We start from the raw sequence: 22,378 nt of genomic DNA, 5'->3' as shown, positions 1-22,378 counted from the left end.
AGAAAGGGGTGGGGTGGCCCACGGCTGCCCCGTGGCTGGGGAACTGAGAAGCCAGAAAAAACACAAGAGCCAGAAGGTGGGAGTTTCGAGTTAAATACCCCAGATGCGGGACATGGGCAAGAGGGATTGACGACCTGGAGAAGACAACACCCATGAGCTTGAATATAGACTACAAATTTGATAAAATGGGTTAAAAATCATATATTAACATAAAATAACTTCAACTTGGTACTCTCTCGTACTCAGAGGTCAAGCATATCGGCTGTTTATACTTTAGTTTTGGCAAATCAACTGCTTATGGTTCAATTCACATTTCATGCTGCTCGGAGTCAAATCAAGACAAATAATTCTCAAAATCTCGCAATTGCCCTTATAAAGTTGACACACTGACCCAGACATCAAGGCATACATTTAGAAAATTTCTGCAGAGTTCGTGAAATATTATAACAGACATTTATCCTTGGTTAAACATCAAATGAGAGTTCACGAGCTGCAGTACTCTCCAACGCCAGTGGGCGGTGCCTTGCGTGCAGGTTTGGATATTAAACTTTGTTGCTGTATTTGCATCCCGTCGTCGATCGGTCCCTTTTGGGCTGTTGTGAGTTCAAATGAAGAAAGGACTCTGATGACTGCGAACCAAGATTTCGAGGGGAGATGTTAATTAGTTTAGGGTTCACGAGGCGTCTTGTTGGAGGAGTCTCACAGCAGGGTGGCTCCGAAGGATGCAGTTTATCCAGGTGGGGGAAGGTTCTGGCAACTGGGTCAGAGTCACTACAGTATCGCCAGTAGTGTTGCATAAAGACGCACAGAAAAGGACTTGTTTGATTGTGTTACAGTCATCGTTAATGTGCATCTTTTGGCAAGTAGATGAGCTGCAGCCACATCTTCATCGACCTTGATGTGTTTGTTTTGCCTGCAAGGCTAAATGAGGAGTTTGAGAGCACCACTGTCAAATGTATTCCTGTCACACACACACATTATTACAGAGGATTCTCAACGTTTCATCTTCATATCGTTTGGACAATAAGTCTGACTTAAACTGCCGGCCCAACAACGCCCCCACCATACCCCCCCCCCCCCCACGCCCCTCATCACCCCTCCCCCCACCACACACACACACACTCACACAGTTTCCTTTTCATAGCACACATCTTCTCTTGGCATCTGTTCCTTCTGATGTGACATGATTTTCTCCTTTCTTGTTTTCAGGCTCTCCTGCAGCCAGTGGCACCGGCACACTGCAGATCTATCTGTTAGATATTAATGACAACCCCCCAGCGCTCATATTCAGGGAGTCTCAGATCTGTGAGCAGATGAACAAGAATGCCAACGGTGTCAATATCTCTGCCATTGACGCCGATACTGACTCCAACGCTGGGCCTTTTGTCTTTGAGCTGCCCACTTATCCTGAAAGCATCAAACGCAACTGGACAATTACACGAATCAGTGGTAAGCGGACATCCAAAAATATCCAAATTGATCCCAAAATATGACAATATTTATCTCTCATGGGGAATCTACACTGACTGGCCTCATCAATAGATTCTTCTATGGTCGCTAATACACGAGGTGACACGTTCCTTTGCAAATACTTCAATGCTCAGTTTTGATGTAATTATTGTATGTATAGTCAGCCCATCTCATGTCGATTAATTATGAAAAATCTTATTGCACAGCTCTCAATGTAATGCAGTAGTATTAGTAGTAGTGCAGTTCTATACCACTGCAAGCTACAGCCTCAATGCAAACATCCATCCATCCCTCCATCCATTTTCGACATCGCTTATCCTAATCAGGGTCAGGGGAAGCTAGAACCCATTTCCAGCTGACTTCAGGTGAAAGGCAGACTACATCCTGGATTGATTGCCAGTAAATCTCAGTGCTCATGTAGAGACACAACCTTTTTCACTCAAATTCACAGAGTGGGAATTGAACTCACGTGCCTGCACAGAAGTGGTAAATGAAATGTTACACCATCACTGACATCTATTACTTCTTCTACTAAAAACATGTATTCATGTTAAATTATAGTACCTCGTTAACTTTGTAAAGACAAAATTTTAAGCCAGCTCTTCTACTGAATGATGTAGCACAGTGACCAAGTGGTTAGCACGTCTGCCTCACAGTCAAGCGGTTCAGCCTTCTCCCCCATTCCAAAACACGGTAATTATATTAATTGATCTAAATTGTCCAAAGGCGTAAATGTTAGTGTGACTGGCGGTTCTTCTATATGTGCCAGGCTGTACCGTATGTACCCCACCACCTGCCCAAAGTCAGCTAGGATAGACTTCTGCTCGATCCAAATGTGGAGAAGCGCTTTATAATATGGATGGTTGTACCTAATGAAGTGATCCGTGTATTTCATTTTGTTTTCTATGTTGTGTAAATGTTTGACGTGTGTGGTCTTCTCTTTCCTCTGCACAGGCAACTATGCTCGTCTCAGTCTGCCATACCAGGTCTATTTTGAGCCAGGCGTGTATGAGGTCCCAATAATTGTATCCGACTCGGGAAACCCTACCTTGTACAACAGGTCTGTCATCAAAGTAAAAGTGTGTCCATGTGATCCAAATGGAGACTGCACTACTGTGGGCGCTGTGGCAGCTGCCGGCCTGGGAACTGGAGCGATCATCTCTATCCTGATATGCATCATCATTCTGCTCAGTGAGTATCAGATGTACATGTCACACAACACCTTGCAGCTCTTCTACATATCATACACACCAGCACATATATTCAACATGAAAGATTGTGATTGGTTAGGCTTTGTCCTCTCTAGATCAGGCTGCCTTGCCAAAACTACTGACCCTTGGGTAGACTTAAATTACTGTATTTTCTTTGATAATATTGCCAGTACTGCTACCTTACATCCTACATCCTCAGGAAAGAAAAATCAGAATCAGAATCATCTTTATTTGCCAAGTATGTCAAAAACACAAGGAATTTGTCTCCAGTAGTTGGAGCCGGGCGGCACGGTGGACGACTGGTTAGAGCGTCAGCCTCACAGTTCTGAGGACCGGGGTTCAATCCCCAGCCCCGCCTGTGTGGAGTTTGCATGTTCACCCCGTGCCTGCGTGGGTTTTCTCCGGGCACTCCGGTTTCCTCCCACATCCCAGAAGCATGCATTAATTGGAGACTCTAAATTGCCCATAGGTGTGAATGTGAGTGTGAATGGTTGTTTGTATGTGCCCTGCGATTGGCTGGCAACCAGTTCAGGGTGTACCCCGCCTCCTGCCCGATGATAGCTGGGATAGGCTCCAGCACGCCCGTGACCCTAGTGAGGAGGAGCAGCTCGGAAAATGGATGGGTGGATAGTTGGAGCCGCGATAGTACGACAACAGACAGTCAATTGACAGAGAATACTTTTGAGACATAAAAAACGCAGTGACTGAGCAATAAAAGGTTACCAGTAATGTGGTAATGTCAGTGCAATTCTTTAAATGTATTTATTTTTTGACAGTTGTGCAAAATGATCCAGAGTCCTCTAGCAATTAGAGTGGTTTGAAATGACTCATAGAACAATAGTCCGGTGCAATGACCATTGTGCAAAGGGTACAGAAACTATTTTTTTAAACTTAAAAAATAAATAAATAAAACAAGTAGTAGTATATCAGAATCAGAAGCAGAATCATTTTCATTTGGTAAGTGTCTCAAACACACACAAGGAATTTGTCTCCGGTAGTTGGAGCCACTCTAGTACGACAACAGACAGCCATTTGACAGAAAATACTTTTGAGATATAAAAGCATAAAAACACAGTACGGAGAGTCACTGAGCTAAATTAAAAGGTTACCAGTAATGTGGAAATACTTTTTTTTTTTTTTTGACAATTGTGCAAATAATGCAGTCCTCTAGCAATTTAGAGCAATTTGAAATGACTAAGAGAGCAATAGTCTGGTACAGTGACCGTTGTGCAAATGGCACAAACTAAAGAAATTGATGCAGTGTAAAGTGACTAGTAGTGCAAAAATCTGGGACAATGTCAATTGTGCAAATGGTGCAGATGCTACTCAAGCACACGAGTGGGCAGTGTTGGTCAACAACAGATATGCAAATAGTGCAGCGTGGCGAGACTACTACAGTGAGTGCACGAGTAATGTATAATTGGCCCCCGACAGAGCTGTGACAACAAACTCAAGACAATATTGGCAGCATGTTCCAATGGAATTGTAAGTTAACTGTTTAAGAAGTTAATGGCAAGAGGGAAGAAGCTGTTGGAATGTCTGCTTGTTTTAGTTTGCATTATTTGGTAGCACCTACCTGAGGGAAGGAGCTGGAAGAGGTGGTGACCAGGATGTGGAGGGTCCGAGAGGATTTTGCACGCTCTTGTCTTAGTTCTGGCAGGGTGAAAGTTCTCAATGGTGGGTAGGGGGGAACCGACAATTCTTTCAGCAGTTTTGATTGTCCGTTGCAGTCGCAGTTTGTCCTTTTTTTTAGCAGCACCAAACCAGACTGTGATGGAAGAACACAGGACTGATTCGATGACTGCTGTGTAGAACTGCCTCAACAGCTCCTGTGGCAGGCTGTGCTTCCTCAGAAGCCGCAGGAAGTACATCCTCTGCTGGGCCTTTTTGAGGATGGAGTTGATGTTGATCTCCTACTTCAGGTCCTGAGAGACTGTAATTCCCAGAAACTTGAAGGTCTCGACGGTTGACACAGGACAGTTAGACAGCGTGAGGGGCATCTGTGGTGAAGAATGCCTCCTGAAGTCCACGATCATCTCTACAGTCTTGAGCGTGTTCAGCTCCAGGTTGTGTCGGCCACACCACAGCTCCAGCTGCTCCACTTCCTGTCAATACGCAGACTCGGCACCGTCTTTGATGAGACCGATGACTGGTGTCATCTGCAAACTTTGACAGCCGGGTGTGCTGAGGTGCAGTCGTTCGAGTAGAGAGAAGAGCAGAGGAGAGAGGACACAACCTTGGAGCACCCCAGTGCTAGTGGTGCGTGTAGATGAGGTGGTGTCCCCCAGCCTCACCTACTGTTTCCTGCCCATCAGGAAGCTGTAAATCCACTGGCAGTTGGCAGGCGAGACACTGAGCTGGAGAAGCTTGGAGGAGAGGAGTTCGGGGATGATGGTGTTGAACGCAGAGCTGAAGTCCACGAACAGGATCCTCGCGTAGGTCCCCGCGCCATCGAGGCGTTCTAAGATGAAGTGCAGACATTTGTGAAAATGTCCTTTTCAAATCTGCAGTAGAACATGTTCAAGTCGTTAGCTAGTCTTTTATTGTTCTCAGTTTGGGGGGATGGTCGCTTGTAATTGGTTAGCGATTGTAATGCATGCCAGACTAATTTAGAGTCGTTAGTGGTAAACTGTTTTTCTAACTTTACTGCATAATTTCTCTTTGCGATCTTAATTTCTTTAGTCAGCTGGTTTCTATCGCAATTATACAGGGCTCTATCCCCACTTCGATATGCGTCCTCTTTAGCCTGGCAAAGTTGCTTAAGTTTGGCAGTGAACTACGGCTTGTTGTTATTGAATGTGCAAAATGACTTTGTTGGTACACCTCAGAAACTGTATCACTGATATCACAGTGTCTGTATATTCATCCAGGCTGCCAGTTGAATGTCAAAGACACTCCAGTCTGTGCAGTCTAAACAGCTTTGAAGTTCTATCTTTGCATCCTTGGTCCACTTCTTCACTGTTTTCACCGCAGGCTTCGCGCATTAAATTTTTTGCTTGTATGTTGGTATTTAAGTAAATTAAAAATTGTGTCAACTGCCAAAGTGGGAGCATCAATACACATTTGAATCACAATAATTATGGCAATTAATGTCAAACCACTGAGGAGGGGTTTAAAACCCCCGGGAGATGTCATCTTCATCTTCTCTTCTTCTGCCGAGTTGCTAACTCCTGATCTTCGGACTCAAACTTGGGGACCCTAACCCCTCCTGAGTATCGAACCCGAACCTGGGGACCCTTTTTTTGTTGTTTTTTTGTCCTGTTCAGCTGTTAGGTCAAGCAGAAAGGAGGATCCGTATCCCTTTTATGCTGCAACAGTTTTACTGTGTCACAGTGGAGTTTTTAAACTGCCGCTGTGATTTCTTAGTATTCTAATGGGTTTTTATTGAGAATCAGAGTCGATCAGTCGAACAGAACAAGGTTTTAGAGGGGAGTGAGAAAAGAAGACAACAAAGACAAAGCGCAAACTGTAAACTGTAAACAAGGACCTGGATCCCCATGGTGACTGCATATAGTAATAATAACAACAACAAATAAATAAATACATAATAATAATAATAATCTCAAATTGGGCGGCAAGGTGAGCGACTGGTTAGCACATCTGCCTCACAGTTCTGAGGACTGGGGTTCAAATCCCACACCCGCCTATGTGGAGTTTGCATGTTCTCCCCCTGCCTGCGTGGGTTTTCTCCAGGTACTCCGGTTTCCTCCCACATCCTAAAAACATGCATGAATCAACCTTGATTGAAGACTCTAAATTTACCATAGCTGTGAATCTGAGTGTGAATGGTTCTTTGTTTATATGTACCCTGCGATTGGATGGCAACCAGTTCAGGGTGTACCCCGCCTCTCACCCGAAGATAGCTGGGATAGGCTCCAGCACGCCCGCGACTCGTGAGGATCAGTGCTAAAGAAAATGGATGGATGGATGGCTCTCAAATTGATTGAGTTATGCAGGATAAAGATTTGACTATTTTGTGAATTTGTGTCTTTGCAGGCATGGTCTTGCTGTTTGTGATGTGGATAAAGCGCAGAGAGAAGGAGAGGCACACAAAACAGCTGCTCATTGACCCTGAGGATGATGTCAGGGACAACATACTGAAATATGATGAAGAGGGAGGGGGAGAAGAGGACCAGGTGAGATCCCAAGAGAAGACACTCTCGCACACGTTCTAAACTGACCTCCTGTACCCTGATTACCTCTGTGTCACTCTGTGGATGTGTAGGACTATGACCTCAGCCAGCTGCAACAGCCCGACTCTTTGGAGCACATCATCAGCAAGCCTCCCGGTGTCCGCAGGGTGGACGAACGGCCCATCATCCCAGAGTCCCAGTACCCTATCAGGCCTGTTGTGCCTCACCCTGGCGACATCGGGGACTTTATCCATGAGGTGAACACACGCACGCAACCTGAATGCAAATGACCTGTATGCACAAGAGCTGTGCTGTTATTAGATTGTTTCCCCTTCAGCACACTGGCCTTTCACTTGCCATCGATCTTGACACTACTTCTGTCACGTTCAATATGTGGTCTCTAGTATGGCCACAGAAAGGACCAATTTTTCTGTTTTACAGTTTCCCTCATCACGCCAGCTTTACAATTGTACACATAAAATCCGCCGCCCCCACAAACACACACACAACTTGAATCTCGGCACTCTGATGTGAGAAAATGCTGATTGACAGACTCGTGACAGCATGTTCACACTCGAGAGGTGTTGGCAGCTGTTCAGCTTTGATCCATCCAACCTTGTCTCTCATTCACACGCACGCACACACACAAACATACACACGCCTGATCTTGTTCCAGCAGCCTGGTAAAACACAACACAACACAACAAACATGCAGCTTTCCTGCCACCCACTGGGTCCCATGGGATGGAGACAGTTTCGATTTCGATCCATTGCCTCTTCCTGAAGTGGATGGAGTCTCCGTCACCTGCACAACCTTCTCTTCAGTGGCGCCCTCATTTGTCATTCTTAAAAGCAGGTGCCGTTCAAGCACTGTCTGAAAACACACACTTTTATAGATAATTCATGAAGCTGCTTCAACATCTAAACCAACATGAACTTCATCAAAATGTATGTTATTTGTGCCATTTATGCACAACTCCATTGCTGAGTACTAAAACTAAAAATACCATTCGATTTGTAAAATGTATCAATTTAGTTGATGCTTTTTACATCACATAGTAGAGATATTCAATTCTATGTCATAGCAAAGATCCTATTCGTTTGTAAGGATATGGGATCTTCATGGTCATTATTCAGGGTGGTAGTACCTCATTTGTAAAGACTTGTCCTTTGGAACTGGAAGGTTACAATTTAGTCCCGCTGTGGACAAAAAAAAGTTTTTGAAAGAGTTCACTTCTTGACTACTGGCGAGGTGCCCTTGACCAAGGCACCAAACCAACCCACACTTAGCTCAAGGGACACAACACTGTTTGCGCTCCCCATCACTCAACTTTTCCTGTTTTTCTTTTTCACAATTAAAAACAATTCTGAAGTGTCTTAATTAGAGCCCGACCGATATGGGATTTTTGGGGCTAATGCTAATACTGATATTGGCTGCTAACAACATCTATTACCTAATATACCGGCCGATATCCGATACATTGGCTCGTGACATATTGCCAGATATATGAAAAACACAGCATATACACTGTATATGAATGCAAATTCTTATAATACCCAAAATATTGTTCAAGACAAAGCAGAACACAAATAATTCACAAAAAAAATCTTAGCAATATCAATTAGTCGTATTTATTAACTATTAATAATAATATTAATAAGCTATTGAAAAGTTTTATCTGCCGCCACTGAGTGTTTGCAAAGATCTAAAAAATGCTGAAGCAAGCATTAAGTGAAAAAACACCGACAAAGTTAGAAATAATCAAACCATGCATCACATTACTAGAGTTAATACAAGGGACTAAACTAGATTTTAAGTAACAATATTTTCAAAACATACAATACATACAATGACATAAAATTACAGCTAAATACATTAGTTCCAACCTTTTAACACTTACTTTAATGAAGACATTAACTTGTGAATTCATGAGGCCCGGTAAATCCTACATGGCATTATGAAGCGAAGTGAGACGCTGTGTGATGGACATTGGAGTTATGTGAGAGACAAGAATGTTCAGGAATTTTAATGGCCATAGTTTTCATAAAATCAGTTGTTATTATGTTGCTATTTGCTCGCAGACATCCCTCATACATTATTTTACTAGATTTTTGTTTCATATTTATGTTTCCAAATTGTATGTGAAGGTATCATCCATCCATCCATCCATCCATTTTCTGAGCCGCTTCTCCTCACTAGGGTCGCGGGCGTGCTGGAGCCTATCCCAGCTGTCATCGGGCAGGAGGCGGGGTACACCCTGAACTGGTTGCCAGCCAATCGCAGGGCACATAGAAACAAACAACCATTTGCACTCACAGTCATGCATACGGGCAATTTAGAGTCTCCAATTAATGCATGTTTTTGGGATGTGGGAGGAAACCGGAGTGCCCGGAGAAAACCCACGCAGGCACAGGGAGAACATGCAAACTCCACACAGGCGGGGCCGGGGATTGAACCCGGGTCCTCAGAACTGTGAGGCTGACGCTCTAACCAGTCGACCACCGTGCCGTGCCACAAGGTATCATTCATGCGCTATTTTTTTCTTGTGTGTGCCTAGCGTAACTCGTGCAGCCCAGGCACGGTGAAATTAAGAGGCCGTACAGAAATGTTTTGACTTTAAAAATAAAGACTACATCAAAAGGCAACTACTTCAGACATTTGTGCTTTGTCGCTGCAACAGTTGAATCTGGAGTGCGTAACTTTTGATTTTTTTGTTTAAAAGTCATTTTCACCCAAGCCAAGAGAACAATTCTGATTGAAGCCTATCAGTTCCTCTAAAATCTTGCTGTATTTTTCACTACAGTGGAACCTCGATGTAACGGACTAATAGGAGCGGGGTGGGGTCGTCCGTTATAGCTGACTGCCCGTTATGTTGAAGCACTTTTTTTTTTTTTTTTTGGTGGCCATATGCACTAATATTACTGTACAGTACAAAATTGTTTTGTACTTTTTTCTTGCGCTAAAATGCTCATGACAGTACAGAGGTATTGTAAACAAATATGAAAAAAGCTTGAAAATGTTTGAAAGGTTTGAAATTTTATCCAAACTTACCACGCTGGTGTGTTTGTTGTTGTGGTGACTATTGGCAACTCAGGCGGTTCGCTTTCATGAGCCACGAGGAATTAGTGTGCTTTCTATTTCCAAAATCGGGTAAGATTAGATGCCATAGGCCGTTCAGCTTGTCTGAAAAACTGTTAGTAATAGCATGTTCCATACGGCGCCAGTAAACAACAGCTGCCAATTCTGGAACTAACAGACTCAACAGCAGTTAAGTAGTTAAATGCAAACTATTTTTGGACACATTGTTCGGTCCCGACGGTCCGTTTTATTCGATATCCGTTATATCGTGGTCTGAGGTTCCACTGTACATTATCTTTTATATTTCATATCGACCGGAGACATTTCCGTGCTCCACGCTTTGGCGTACCGAAAATGATGTACGACCTGAAATGACGCACTTTACCTAGCAATGGGCGGAGGTCGGCCCCTTGTCATCCCTTTGTAAACAGCTAACTGAACATATTATTTTGTGTTTCTCTAGCAGAAAATAATCATACAATAATTACTGTGTAAACGAAAGCAATAATTGCCACGAATGAAATCAACACATCTTTCCAAAGCATAACAATGTCTCTTGTTAAAATTTTAATGAAACTGCTACTCTTAGTGATACTCCTTATCCGTCTGGTACTTTAATGGTGTTCTTATCAGTACGTTTTTTTTTTTTTTAAACACTAAAACAAATGTCAATAAACACTGCTTTATTGTTTTTTTAATAAATTGTCTTGCAACTGCAACAACATTTATGTAAAATAGATAAATAAAATCAATTATTTAAAAAAATAAGAAATGTCTTGGACGATCACTATTATAATCTTAAACCTTTAATAAACAATTATTTAGTGCAATAAAGAAAACTGGTGTACAACTGCTGGAAGACGAAGCAGCGATAGTTTATCTTGCACTGCCTCATCTTCCAACAGGTCTAGTGGTTAGAGGCAGTCAAAAATGCTGCATTTCTCCACTTGAACATCATACATTACTGCAAAATGTTTGTTAGGTTGCTTGTCTCTAAGCATTGTAACTTACATTCAAATGATTTATTCCGCTTGTGGCAAACGTGCATTGTCAACATTAACCTTTGAGAAATGCAATTACACTTTTGACCGTTTCACTTTCTCCGCCATGATTGTCAATCACTCGCAGCGGCGACTGTACGGTCAGCGGTGGTGTGCTAAATGCGAGATTCGCACATGAGGTACTTCTTTGATTCGATCATGCAAAGAAAACTAAACTGAGTTTAAACACTCAGATGCTACGTCATTGTAGCAACAGAGTTAACCCAATAGGGTCCCCACACGTCAAAATAACAACATGAACACTATAAGGTTATATGGCACGATAGACGTTTTTATATAATACGACAAATCACATCGTAATATCTTTGTTTATTTCACAAACCTACATGATGTTCAAGCACTGTAATACGTTCTCTAAAACTTGCGTCAAACAAACTAGAATGCTCTCCTTAACGTGCCCTAATGCATTTCAGCGAGGACATTATGTATGGCACTAAAGTCAAGTGGTAAATCGGTTTACAGAAAAAAAAGATGCCGTGTCTCTATCCGTTTTTCTGGGGGAAGAACTTTGCCAGATCTATGTGGCTGTGTGTGAGGGGGCAGGGCAGGGTGCACTGCAGAAGACACAGAGAATCAGAATCAGAATCAGAATCATCTTTCTTTGCCAAGTATGTCCAAAACACACAAGGAATTTGTCTCCGGCAGTTGGAGCCGCTCTAGTACAACAAACAGTCAATTTACAGAACAATTTGGAGACAAAGACATTGACAAAAAACAATTGTGCAAAAAGATGCAGAGTCCTCTAGCACTTAGAGCAGTTCGAATGACTAATATTGCAATAGTCCGGTGCAATGACCATTGTGCAAGGGGCGCTGAGACTTCAAGGAGTGTATGCGGTTTAAAGTGACGAGTAGTGCGATAATCTGGGACAACGTTGGTTGTGCAAATGTTACACAGCAGCAGTGCGACAGAATCACCCCGCAGCTTAAAAAAAGTTAATATATCTCTTACATATTGAGCGATGTCGATTTATCAGTGATACGCTATAATTGGCCTGCCGATAAATCGGTCAGGCTCTCTTCTCAATACCATGTCTGTGACAGGCTTTCGTCAAAATACCTCAAAAATACAGACTTGCAGTACACTTTACACATATTATTTTCTGGACTTGCTGAAATGACCCTGTCTCATACAAGTGAGCCTCACCGCACCCCCCCCTATATACTGCTATGCCATGGGCAAGTATGGATTTGGTTACAATGATGACTCGGGATGGCGCAAGGGTTGGCTGCAAAGCACACGCCCGCAAAGACAGCATGGATTACAGTTTCCCTCATGGATGCAACACTTCATCGCCAAGCCACTGAACTAAACACAGAGAGTGGGTTGGCAGGCACTCCAGAAACCCAACTATTTGTATACAAGCAATTAAAAGGTTTTCCATAAAATGTCCACGTTGAGACACAAAATGACCTTTCTTATTCTTCCTTGTGTTTAGGGGCTACGAGCAGCTGACAATGACCCTACTGCGCCCCCTTATGACTCTCTGCTGGTGTTTGACTATGAGGGCAGCGGCTCCACCACAGGATCGGTCAGTTCTCTCAACTCCTCCAGTACGGGGGAGCAGGACTATGACTACCTCAACGACTGGGGGCCCCGCTTCAAGAAGCTGGCCGACATGTATGGCGGGGGGGAGGAGGATTAAATCTCGCACGAACACACACACACTCACACACCCTCGTCCTGTCAGCTGGCTTGCCATGCTCTGTCCCGTCAACACCAGGGCCTATTAGTGAAAACAACAAAGTTCACACTGACCGATCAACCAATCAAACTACCAACTCCAGAAGTCTGGCGCTGTTGCACGTTTGACTGCAAAAGAAGCTTTGAATTGTTTGGTTATCATGTTTTTCAAGTGAAGACTCAAGCCCAATTTTGGCGTCAGTCGATTCTGTCAGATTTTTTTTCCTTTTTTTCTTTGTGGCTCTTTTAGTTTTAGGGTTTTTATTCTCCCTCTTCACTCCACAACAACAGTCATTCCTTATTCCTGAAGGTTTTCACTTTCCTCTCGCTGTCAGCCCCTGCCTGCCTCCCTGCAGAAGCTTTAGGTTTGAGCCTCTTTGTCTTGGGGGGAGGAGACGAAAAAGAACAACAACCCCGATATGACAGTCCCTCCCGTGTGGAGGGCCCTGGTTTATTTTCTCTTGAACTTGAATTACTCAGAATAGAAGCACTGTTGTTTAAAAAAAAAAAAAAAAGTGCCTTCAGTGGTGCATATTTTAACAGACTCCCTCTAACTCAGGATTAGTTTCCATTTTCCTGACCCTTTAACTCAGACCTTCCAATTGTCTATCAGGGCTACGGTAATTGAGCGAGGTGCCAGTGCTGCTTTCAGCAGAGCTTTCGACAGACAAACGAGGGCGTGTTATGTAGGCATACAGTACACTGGCCAATAAGGACCAATCCACAAATGTTTAGATATACAGGTGTGTCCGCAGATGATAGCCAACTTCAATGTGATTGTAGAAATCACAACCATCCAAGATGGACGGGACTGTCGTGGAGAAGTGTTTTTGTTTCTTGTGGCTTCGCTAGCAGCTGTGTTTGTTTTTAGCTTGCTTTGTTCACGCTGAAGACGTGACTCGGCTTGTGGCAGAGTCTCGTGTCCAGTCTTATGAGGGTCGATAAAGGATACTTTGCCTTTTAGGTCATAATGTTTGCATGTTTACCCACACACCCAAACATTTTACATTTCAGTTTCTGTCTGGTAAATATGGGGAAAAAACACAACTTTGCAAATAAAAAGTAACGGAACATAGTAGAGCAATTAATTGTTACACCTATTGTTCTTTTTCTTGCTGCATTGTTCTTATTTTGATTGATTCACTGTTGTTTCTTGACAATTTCTAAATATAAAAAATATTGGTGCTCACCGAGATTGAGCGTTTTGAGCCTCAGCCAGGGATTTCTCAGCCCCTCAATCTGTCTCCCTTCAGGCACACTTCAAGATTCAACTGAAACACTCCCCTGAAATTTTTGGCTGCAAGTTCAAGAGTTTCCATAAAGAAGTTAGAGCGAGCTAAAGTTTATGAAGTTATATCAAAGTTGACTTGTTAAAACAGGCTCTTTAACAGACATTTTCTGACAGAAGAAGTTTTGTTGCGAATGAAACAGCAGCTCCGCTTATAGGCTCGTGTCATCATATTTTACACTACTCCAATGGTGAACTGAAATAAAGAATTTCAAACGCAGTGCTTAAATTATTCAAAAATACAAAATGATCCAGAAAAGAGTGGGTGGAAAAAATTCCTCTGTGGTGGTTAGCTTGAAGCTGAATGACTGGATTTACTGTGAATTGATGAATTCCTGGGGGAGAACCTAAAAGTTGCACCTCCTTGAACATAGCTCATTTGAAAGAAAATAGAAACTAAATTAGTAGTTTTTATCCATTTGCGATGAGAGACAAAATAAGCAATGTTCCTGCCAATGCAAATATCCATTAAAAGGGAAAGGAGGTCATAATATAATCAATGAGGTGAACAGGGTCAGAATCCCATGATTCAGAGGCAAACAGGTACATATTGCACTGTAGGGCCAATTCTGGATTTGCAATTCTTTGCGGTGCAGAACTTGACAGCAATGATTTTCCCAACCACTGTCAGCTTAGAGTGCAATCAAGGAGGGACGCTTGCCACCGGATTAGCTCTTATCTCTCCGGTGGCTCCCAAATATTCCCACAAAATAAACACAGCTGTTACTCTCCGCTATCTGTGATTTGTGTCTGACACATTAATGTTGTAGATACAGAACCTTTTTTATACATTTGTCAACATGAGTCACATGTGACTGTGTGGGTTTCTCTCTCACTCCTGCAAGGGAGACTAACAAATTGGTGAGGTAGGTTTCACCACTAAAAAGCCATGGTGAAGAGAACCTGATCGGTTTTGAGCGCACTCACCCAGCCATACTTGTCGCTGTTCCACTTGAGCATCTTCAGAACGAAGAGTGAAGCCTCTGTCGTCCCAAACCGACTTGTACAGTCCAGCAGACACACACACGCAAATCTACACACTAACACACTCCTCTAAGCCTTACTGTACATATGTGAGTGCTATTACAGTGTTGTTCCAACTCTACTGCAAAGCCCAAACAGCTCTCTTGCTGGCTGTGTCACTCTCAGAGGACAAAAGGACGTTCTTTGACATGTTCATGATCTCTGCGCAGAGATCCAGATCTAATTAAGGGACAAACACAACAGCAATCCACACACACACACACACACGTTGACCTTTCCTGATAAGGCGCTGTTATAATGTTGCATGTTGAAAAACTGCAACAACATTTTGTGCCGGAAGGATGGCAAATGATGGAAGAACTCATCTGTGGACAATTTGTGACCATAGTCACACGTGACCTGTTAGCATGGGTGTTCTCGTCACCACAATAAAGGCTGTTGTTTCCTTACAAATCTCTTGCTCAAGTCCAAATGTAAATAATATAGTATTTGCTCGCCAAAAAGACCAAGTTTAATGTATGACTGGAGATTTTTGCATGTCTTTTTTATGATGGCCAGCCGAGTCCTATTACAGTAACTATCCACCGTGAAAACGCAACCCGCATGACCGAGGTTGCACCCTAAATGGAGTTCTGGCATACCATATCCACATAGTTTGAGATGAAAAGTTATAATGAAAATTGCACAGGTGTCAAATGTCTAAGAAAATGTTTTTGTAAATTGTCGACAGCACAAGCATTTTGTATTGGTGTTTGTACCCATTTTGTAAAAAAGGAAGAAAACAAAAAAAAGATTGTTGTTTTAAGCGTGTGTTTATAGTGCCACTGCAATCTTGGTTTCCAAATACCGTCCAGTATACATGCGCAGCCTTGCAGATCAACATTGTAAAATAGATGCTGAGCTGGAGAATCATTTTCAACACGGTGTGTTATAAATAAAAACAAAATCCCTCCTTGTAAGAACGTTGCTTCATGTCTCGTCTTTGCATCTGCATTTCCACCATCCATCACTCAAGTGTTATTTTGTGTCTCGCTGTGACCATTCAACTGATTTACTGCTGATTTAATGGGTTAGCTATAACAAATATCTTGCTTCATGATAAACTAACCCTTCTCATTGTACTCGAGAATAATTTCTGAACTAGAATACCATCACTGATTAACAGAGAGGAAAATCTGGTTAAAGTTGTAACTATAGTACAAATCAAAGAAAATATGCACATGAACAAAGAGAAATAACTGCTCAAACTTGAGTGCGGCAGAGAATTGCTGATAACTACACAGACTTGAGGGATTACACGAGAATAAAAGTCCGTTCTCATTACAGATGACAACGTTGTCAAAAAGATCCCCCCCATTCACATGGAGCTGGAAAAATAAGTGACAATTAATTTGTACAACGAACAGTTATCCCCCAAAGGTTTCTATCCATTTTCTATAGCTCTCATCATCATTAGGGCCACGGGTGAGCTGGAGCTGACTTTATCACAGCGAACTTTGGGGGAGGGGCATTCCCACTCAGCTAGAGTCTCAAATTAAACTAACATTCATGTTTGGGGATATGAGAGGAGCACCTGGAGAAAACCCAAACAAGCACAGAAGACATGTTACCTCCACATCGGAAGACTAGCTGATGTTTGAACACTGAATTTAAGAACTGTGAGGCAGACGTGATGACCAGTATTCCACCCTTCTGACTCTCTAAAGAACAATTTACCAAATAACATAGAAAGAAACTTGACTACATAAAAGAGAGAGAGAAAAAAGAAAAAAATGGATGGATGGATGAATGTTCTTTGGCATTTAATTAAACATAAAATGTACATCTTCAGTCATCTGTAAACAATACAGTATGCTCTCTGCTTACACCGTTTTACATACAACCAATTACCATCTTTCTCGAAATGAGAGTGATTTAGAGACAAGAGTAGTCAGAATCAGAAATGCTGGCATGCTTCTGTTATCACTGATTTAATATGCAGATGTTGAGAGTCACATTTGCCAAATTAGTTTTTGTGAACAAACATCATCCAGTATGATCAACACAATCAAGGCAGTTCCTCTGTCAATTGGGTCTGATGGGGCGGTCTTCCCGCAGGGATTGTGAAGTCTTTGCCAGCTGTAGCACATCAAATGTCCTGACCAACCAATTTAGTGTTCAAATAGTGTATTACAATCCCCCCACCCCCACCCCTCCAAAACATATTTTTATATTCAAGGGTCACATAGACAGATCTAAAATAAGCAATAAAAGGCTTATTCCCGAAAACACATTTTAATATTCACTCTGAACTTCTTTCTCAACTAGAATTTTTTTTTTCCTATTACTTTCAAAAATCTGTTTAATAGGTCTCCATCCATCCATCCATTTTCTGAGCCGCTTATCCTCACAAGGGTCGCAGGAGTGCTGGAGCCTATCCCAGCTATCTTTGGGCGGGAGGCGGGGTACACCCTGAACCGGTTGCCAGCCTATCGCGGGGCACATAAAACAAACAACCATTCGCGCACACATTCACACCTAAGGGCAATTTAGAGTCTTCAATTAACCTACCACGCCTGATTTTGGGGTGTGGGAGGTAACCGCAGTGCCCGGAGAAAACCCACGCAGGCACGGGGAGAACATGCAAACTCCACACTCTCACAAACCTTAATTTGACTTGTGTTGCTTGAAAACTGCAAACATAATCTACATTTCTGTACCATTATGGTATGTTTAAATTATGAACCTGATAGATAGATAGATAGATAGATAGATAGATAGATAGATAGATAGATAGATAGATAGATAGATAGATAGATAGATAGATAGATAGATAGATAGATAGATAGATAGATAGAACATAGACATAGAAGTTGCATTTTTCTTAAATTAACATCTCTTGAAACATCGGAATCAGAATAGGAATCCTTTTTATTGACCGATTATGTTAAAACACAAAAGTAATTAGTTTCCGGCCTTTGGAGCCGCTCCAGTAGGCCATAAAAAAAGCCACGACAACAAATTGGGCGGCCGTGGCTCAGTTGGTATAGGCGGCGAATGTCTGCTGTCGACGTGTCCTTGGGCAAGACGCTGAACCCTTATTTGCCTCCAGGTTGGCATTGTAAATGAGAAACTCTCAATTGCCTTACCCGGCTAAACAAAGGAAATTATGGAAATACATTAATTAATAATTCATTAATGTGTGATGTAAACACAAAAGTAAAGACTATCATTGGGCTACATAATGTGTCCAATACCGTGGTTATACTGACAGTGATCAACAACAGTTACAGTATGTAAACGATGACAGATCTACAGTGATGAATACAGTCATAATGGCACTACAGAGAAAGATTCAGAATTGGCAAAGTGTCACTATGATATCATGAGTCAACTGTTTAAGCATTTAATGGTAAGGGAAAAGAAGCTATTGGAATGTCTGCTGGTTTTGCTTGTGGATATTGTTCAATAGGCCCTATCGGAGGGAAGGAGCTGGAAAAGGGTGTCCAATGGGTAGAGCGACTCCAAGAGAATTTGCCTACTCTTGTCTCAGTTCTTGTCCTCAAGAGTGGGGTGATGCGTACCGGTGAGCCTCTCAGCAGTCCTAACTGTCTGTTGCAGTCAGATTTTGTCCTTCTTTATAGCTGCACCAAATCAGACTGTGATGGATGAACACAGAACTAATTCAATAACTGCTGTATAGAACTGCCTCAACAGCTCCTGTGGCAGGCAGTTCTTCCTTTGCTGCCGCAGGAGCAACATCCTCTGCTTGGCCTTTTTGAGGAAGGAGATGATTTTGGCCTACCACTGCAGGTCCTGAGAGACTGTAATTTCCAGGAACTTGAAGGTCTCAATGGTTGATAAAGTCCAGTTGGACATCTGTGGTGTAGGACTTTTCCTGAAGTCCACAATCATCTCCATGATCGTGCGCATGTTTAGCTCCAGGTTGTGCTGGCCGTACCAGCGCACCGACCGCTCCACTTCCAGTCAATAAGCAGACTTGTCACCGTCTTTGATGAGGCCGATGACTGTGGTGTCGTCTGCAAACTTCAGGAGTTTGACAGTCCAGTGCGTTGAGGTGCAGTCGTTCGTGTCGAGAGAGAAGAGCAGCGGAGAGAGGTTGCATCCTTGGGGGTGCTAATGCTGCATGAGAATTAGGTGGTTTCCTTCAGCCTCACCAGCTGTGTCCTGCATATCAGGAAACTTTAAATCCATTGGCAGATTGCCGGAGAGATGCGGAGTTGGAGGAGCTTTGAAGTGCAACAGTCTTTTGTCACTTGCTTATTTTTCCAGCTAAAAGTTAAAGTTACATTCGACAAATAATTTACTTTCACCCAGAATTTAGCCACATGTCGACCTTAATTCAGTTTTTTCAAGAAGTACTACATTTATTCATTCATCTTCCGTTCCGCTTCTCCTCACTAGTGTCGCGGGCGTGCTGGAGCCTATCCCAGCTGTCATCGGGCAGGAGGCGGGGTACACCCTGAACTGGTCGCCAGCCAATCGCAGGGTACATATTAACAAACAACCATTCGCACTCACATTCACACCTACGGGCAATTTAGAGTCTTCAATTAACCTACATATGCACCTGCATATTTTGGGGATGTGGGAGGAAACCGGAGTGCCCGGAGAAAACCCACGCAGGCACAGGGACAACATGCAAACTCCACACAGGCAGGGCCGTGATTTGAACCCCAGTCCTCAGAACTGTGAGGCAGATGTGCTAATCAGTCGGGCACCGTGCCGCCTAGAAGTACTACATCAAAGAACAAACGCAATCTGGAAATATCGGCTTCAATAACTGCACATTTCACTTCAATACAATTTTATACATACACCAAATCTCTTTTACAAGTAATATGGCGCTGGTTTAGGACTGCACTTGTTTCACATTACCCTATGTAATTGGCAGATAGGATTTAAGTTCAGTAACTATTTTTGTTTTTCTGGGGAGGTTTTTACACATGTTGTTTGTTTAAATCACGGATTTTTACATTTCAAACAGGTTTGATGATTTGGTTCCCAGCTGAGCCTACCTAAAGGACCCCTTCCATCAAAATCCATTTGTTTTCTACTGTTTTATGCATAATATAGGTCAAAATGAATCTGTGACATGGTTTAAGTTTGACATCTATGTGGTTTGTCAATTGAATGCAAAAAAGCAATAAACGCCATAAGGCTTGCAAAATCGGTGGATTTGAAATCGCTGTTGCTGTGACGTAGCTTCGTCAATTCATATTCAAGTAGCTGCCCACTTTGTGTTTGGTTCCCACCCACTCAACTCAGCTGAACGGCAACACAGCCTTTCCTGGGTTTTAATACAGTCCACACCAATCCACACCAATACAGTCTGTACAGTAAGTATAAATATATTGTGCTTTACAATAATACTTAACTATAGTTATATATGTTTTAATGTAACTGTGGATGAAATAGCAAAGCTTGCATTCAATTCAAATTAATGGGAGCAGATGATGAGCATAACCTCAAATATCCCCCTCGCTTTTAAATTTCACCCACGTCCCCGCATGCTTGATGAATTGTGCTTCTAAATGATATTAAAACATCAAAAGATCCAAATGTTATGTCGCTATGATCACTTGGCAGCCACAAGATGCCGTAATATTGCCAAGGACCAATAAGAGCAAAATTATGTTGCATATTTACATTAGGAATAAGATAGCATTTACATATTGAATATTAATGAAAATCTTTTCTCTCTTTTTTTTTTGTCCCGTTCGGCTGTTAGGTCAAGCAGAATGGAGGATCTGTATCACTTTTATGCCTGAACAGTTTTACTGTGTCACAATGGAGTTTTTAAGCTTCCACTGTGGTTTCTTAGTATTATATTTGAAGTTTATTGAGAATCAGAGTCGATCAGTCGAACAGAACAAAGTTTCTAGAAGGGCGAGAGAAACAAAATAAAAGATAAAGCACTAATGGCAAACAGGATGAGAAAAGTAAGTCATTACATTATCTACAACAACGAACCATTAAATATGAGTGAGACAACGGTTGTGAACCCGGCTGTACAACTGAAGTCTGGTGGGATTGACTATGTAAATTATAAAAGTCTATAGGACGAACGTGTGAGTGAGGGGATACACAAGCAATTTGCAAATTCATGAATTATTTGTCGCAATAAGTAAGTTGTCCCACACCCAGTGGAACAGTCCCAGGGGTGTGGTGTGCCTGCGGACACATGCAAGTGAATTGACACCGTTTTACATGCACAAAGGCTGACAGAAGTGTCCTGGAATTGCTGTGCCAGCACCGCAGAGGCTGGGGACCCCACCCAATCAATCGAGAGGCGGGATCGGGCCCAGGGGTCCACCAGAGAGCAGCCCGGTGGATGGGACACGTGCCACACCGAGGGACCCAGGGCGGTCCGCTGGCCCGACGGAGGCGAATCATTTCTCAATTGTTAGGCATAAAAGACCAACTAAAATTGAAAAATAGCATTCTGGGCATTTCCAACCCAAATGATCTTGCAAACCTAATAAAAGGACATCAAAGATTATGGGAAATGTATTATTATTATTGTTATTATTGATTATGGGATGTTTAAAATGTAAATTACTTGAGGAGGTTGTTTCACATTTTTAACCAAGTCACAGTGTTTATGCATATTGGAAAAAAATAAGGATTGTTAAGTTGATGAAAAACATGAACAAGTCTAATACACAAATAAAAATCCAATCCCTTTTGAAAGGAATTCAAACACTGGACATTTTAAGAAAATTTAAACCAGACTAACGTACTGTTAAATCATTTTAGTGTCACTCAGAGACCAACTGCATGGGCTCGATCATACAAAAGCGTGTTAAGGAAAGTTTCTGTCAGGCAAATGCATTGAATTATGAGAACAGTTATTAAAAGGCTTTTTGATGGGCAGCAAGCAAGTATTAGAAGCTGCTGGGGTCTCTCGGGTCTCAAGAACCTCTCAATGCAGGATCCAAATGCTTATTTCACATCTAACTAATCTCACAAGGAGAATAAGGGGTGCTGTTTGTAAAGCAAGTCACTGATGGTGTAGTGGTACACTCGCCTGACTTTGGTGCAGGCAGCGTAGGTTCAGTTCCCACTCAGTGACAGTGTGAATGTGAGTGCGAATGGTTGTCCGTGTCTATATGTACCCTGTGACTGACTGGCGACCAGTTCAGGGTGTAGTCCGCCTTTCGCCCGAAGTCAGCTGGGATCGGCTCCAGCGTCCCGCGACCCTAACCAGGATAAGCGGTGTTGAAAATGGATGGATGGATGGATGTTTGTAAAGCGTCTCAGGCTGATAATAACAGCACGGTTTTGACGCATTTAGCTTCAAACAATGTTTAAAATAACTGGTGTGAATTTTGAGTTACTTTCCTGCAGATTTAGAATGACATTTGTCAACTTAAAAATACATTAAATAGTAAAATCCAAATATTAAATATTACACCTAAATGTTAAATCTAAATGTTAAGTATAGATATAAATGTTAAATCTAAATG

General features: G+C 42.4%; 1 protein-coding gene across 3 annotated transcripts in view; it reads left to right on the top strand.

Moving 5' to 3' along the window:
* Window positions 1-15,871, top strand: part of LOC133487774 (cadherin-4-like) — a 342,915-nt gene extending 327,044 nt beyond the window's left edge. For all 3 annotated transcript variants that reach the window (XM_061794893.1, XM_061794884.1, XM_061794902.1), the window contains 5 exons: window positions 1,210-1,449; window positions 2,425-2,661; window positions 6,678-6,817; window positions 6,907-7,071; window positions 12,393-15,871. In XM_061794893.1, the coding sequence (XP_061650877.1) occupies window positions 1,210-1,449; window positions 2,425-2,661; window positions 6,678-6,817; window positions 6,907-7,071; window positions 12,393-12,599 (989 nt within the window). In that variant the 3' untranslated portion in view covers window positions 12,600-15,871. The remainder of the gene's footprint in view (window positions 1-1,209; window positions 1,450-2,424; window positions 2,662-6,677; window positions 6,818-6,906; window positions 7,072-12,392) is intronic.
* Window positions 15,872-22,378: the final 6,507 nt, after the last annotated feature.

The sequence above is a fragment of the Phyllopteryx taeniolatus genome, chromosome 1, assembly GCF_024500385.1.
Source record: "Phyllopteryx taeniolatus isolate TA_2022b chromosome 1, UOR_Ptae_1.2, whole genome shotgun sequence".
Taxonomy (NCBI): domain Eukaryota; kingdom Metazoa; phylum Chordata; class Actinopteri; order Syngnathiformes; family Syngnathidae; genus Phyllopteryx; species Phyllopteryx taeniolatus.
The sequence above is the reverse complement of the archived record's forward strand: the minus strand, read 5'-3'. Positions and strand labels throughout refer to the sequence as shown.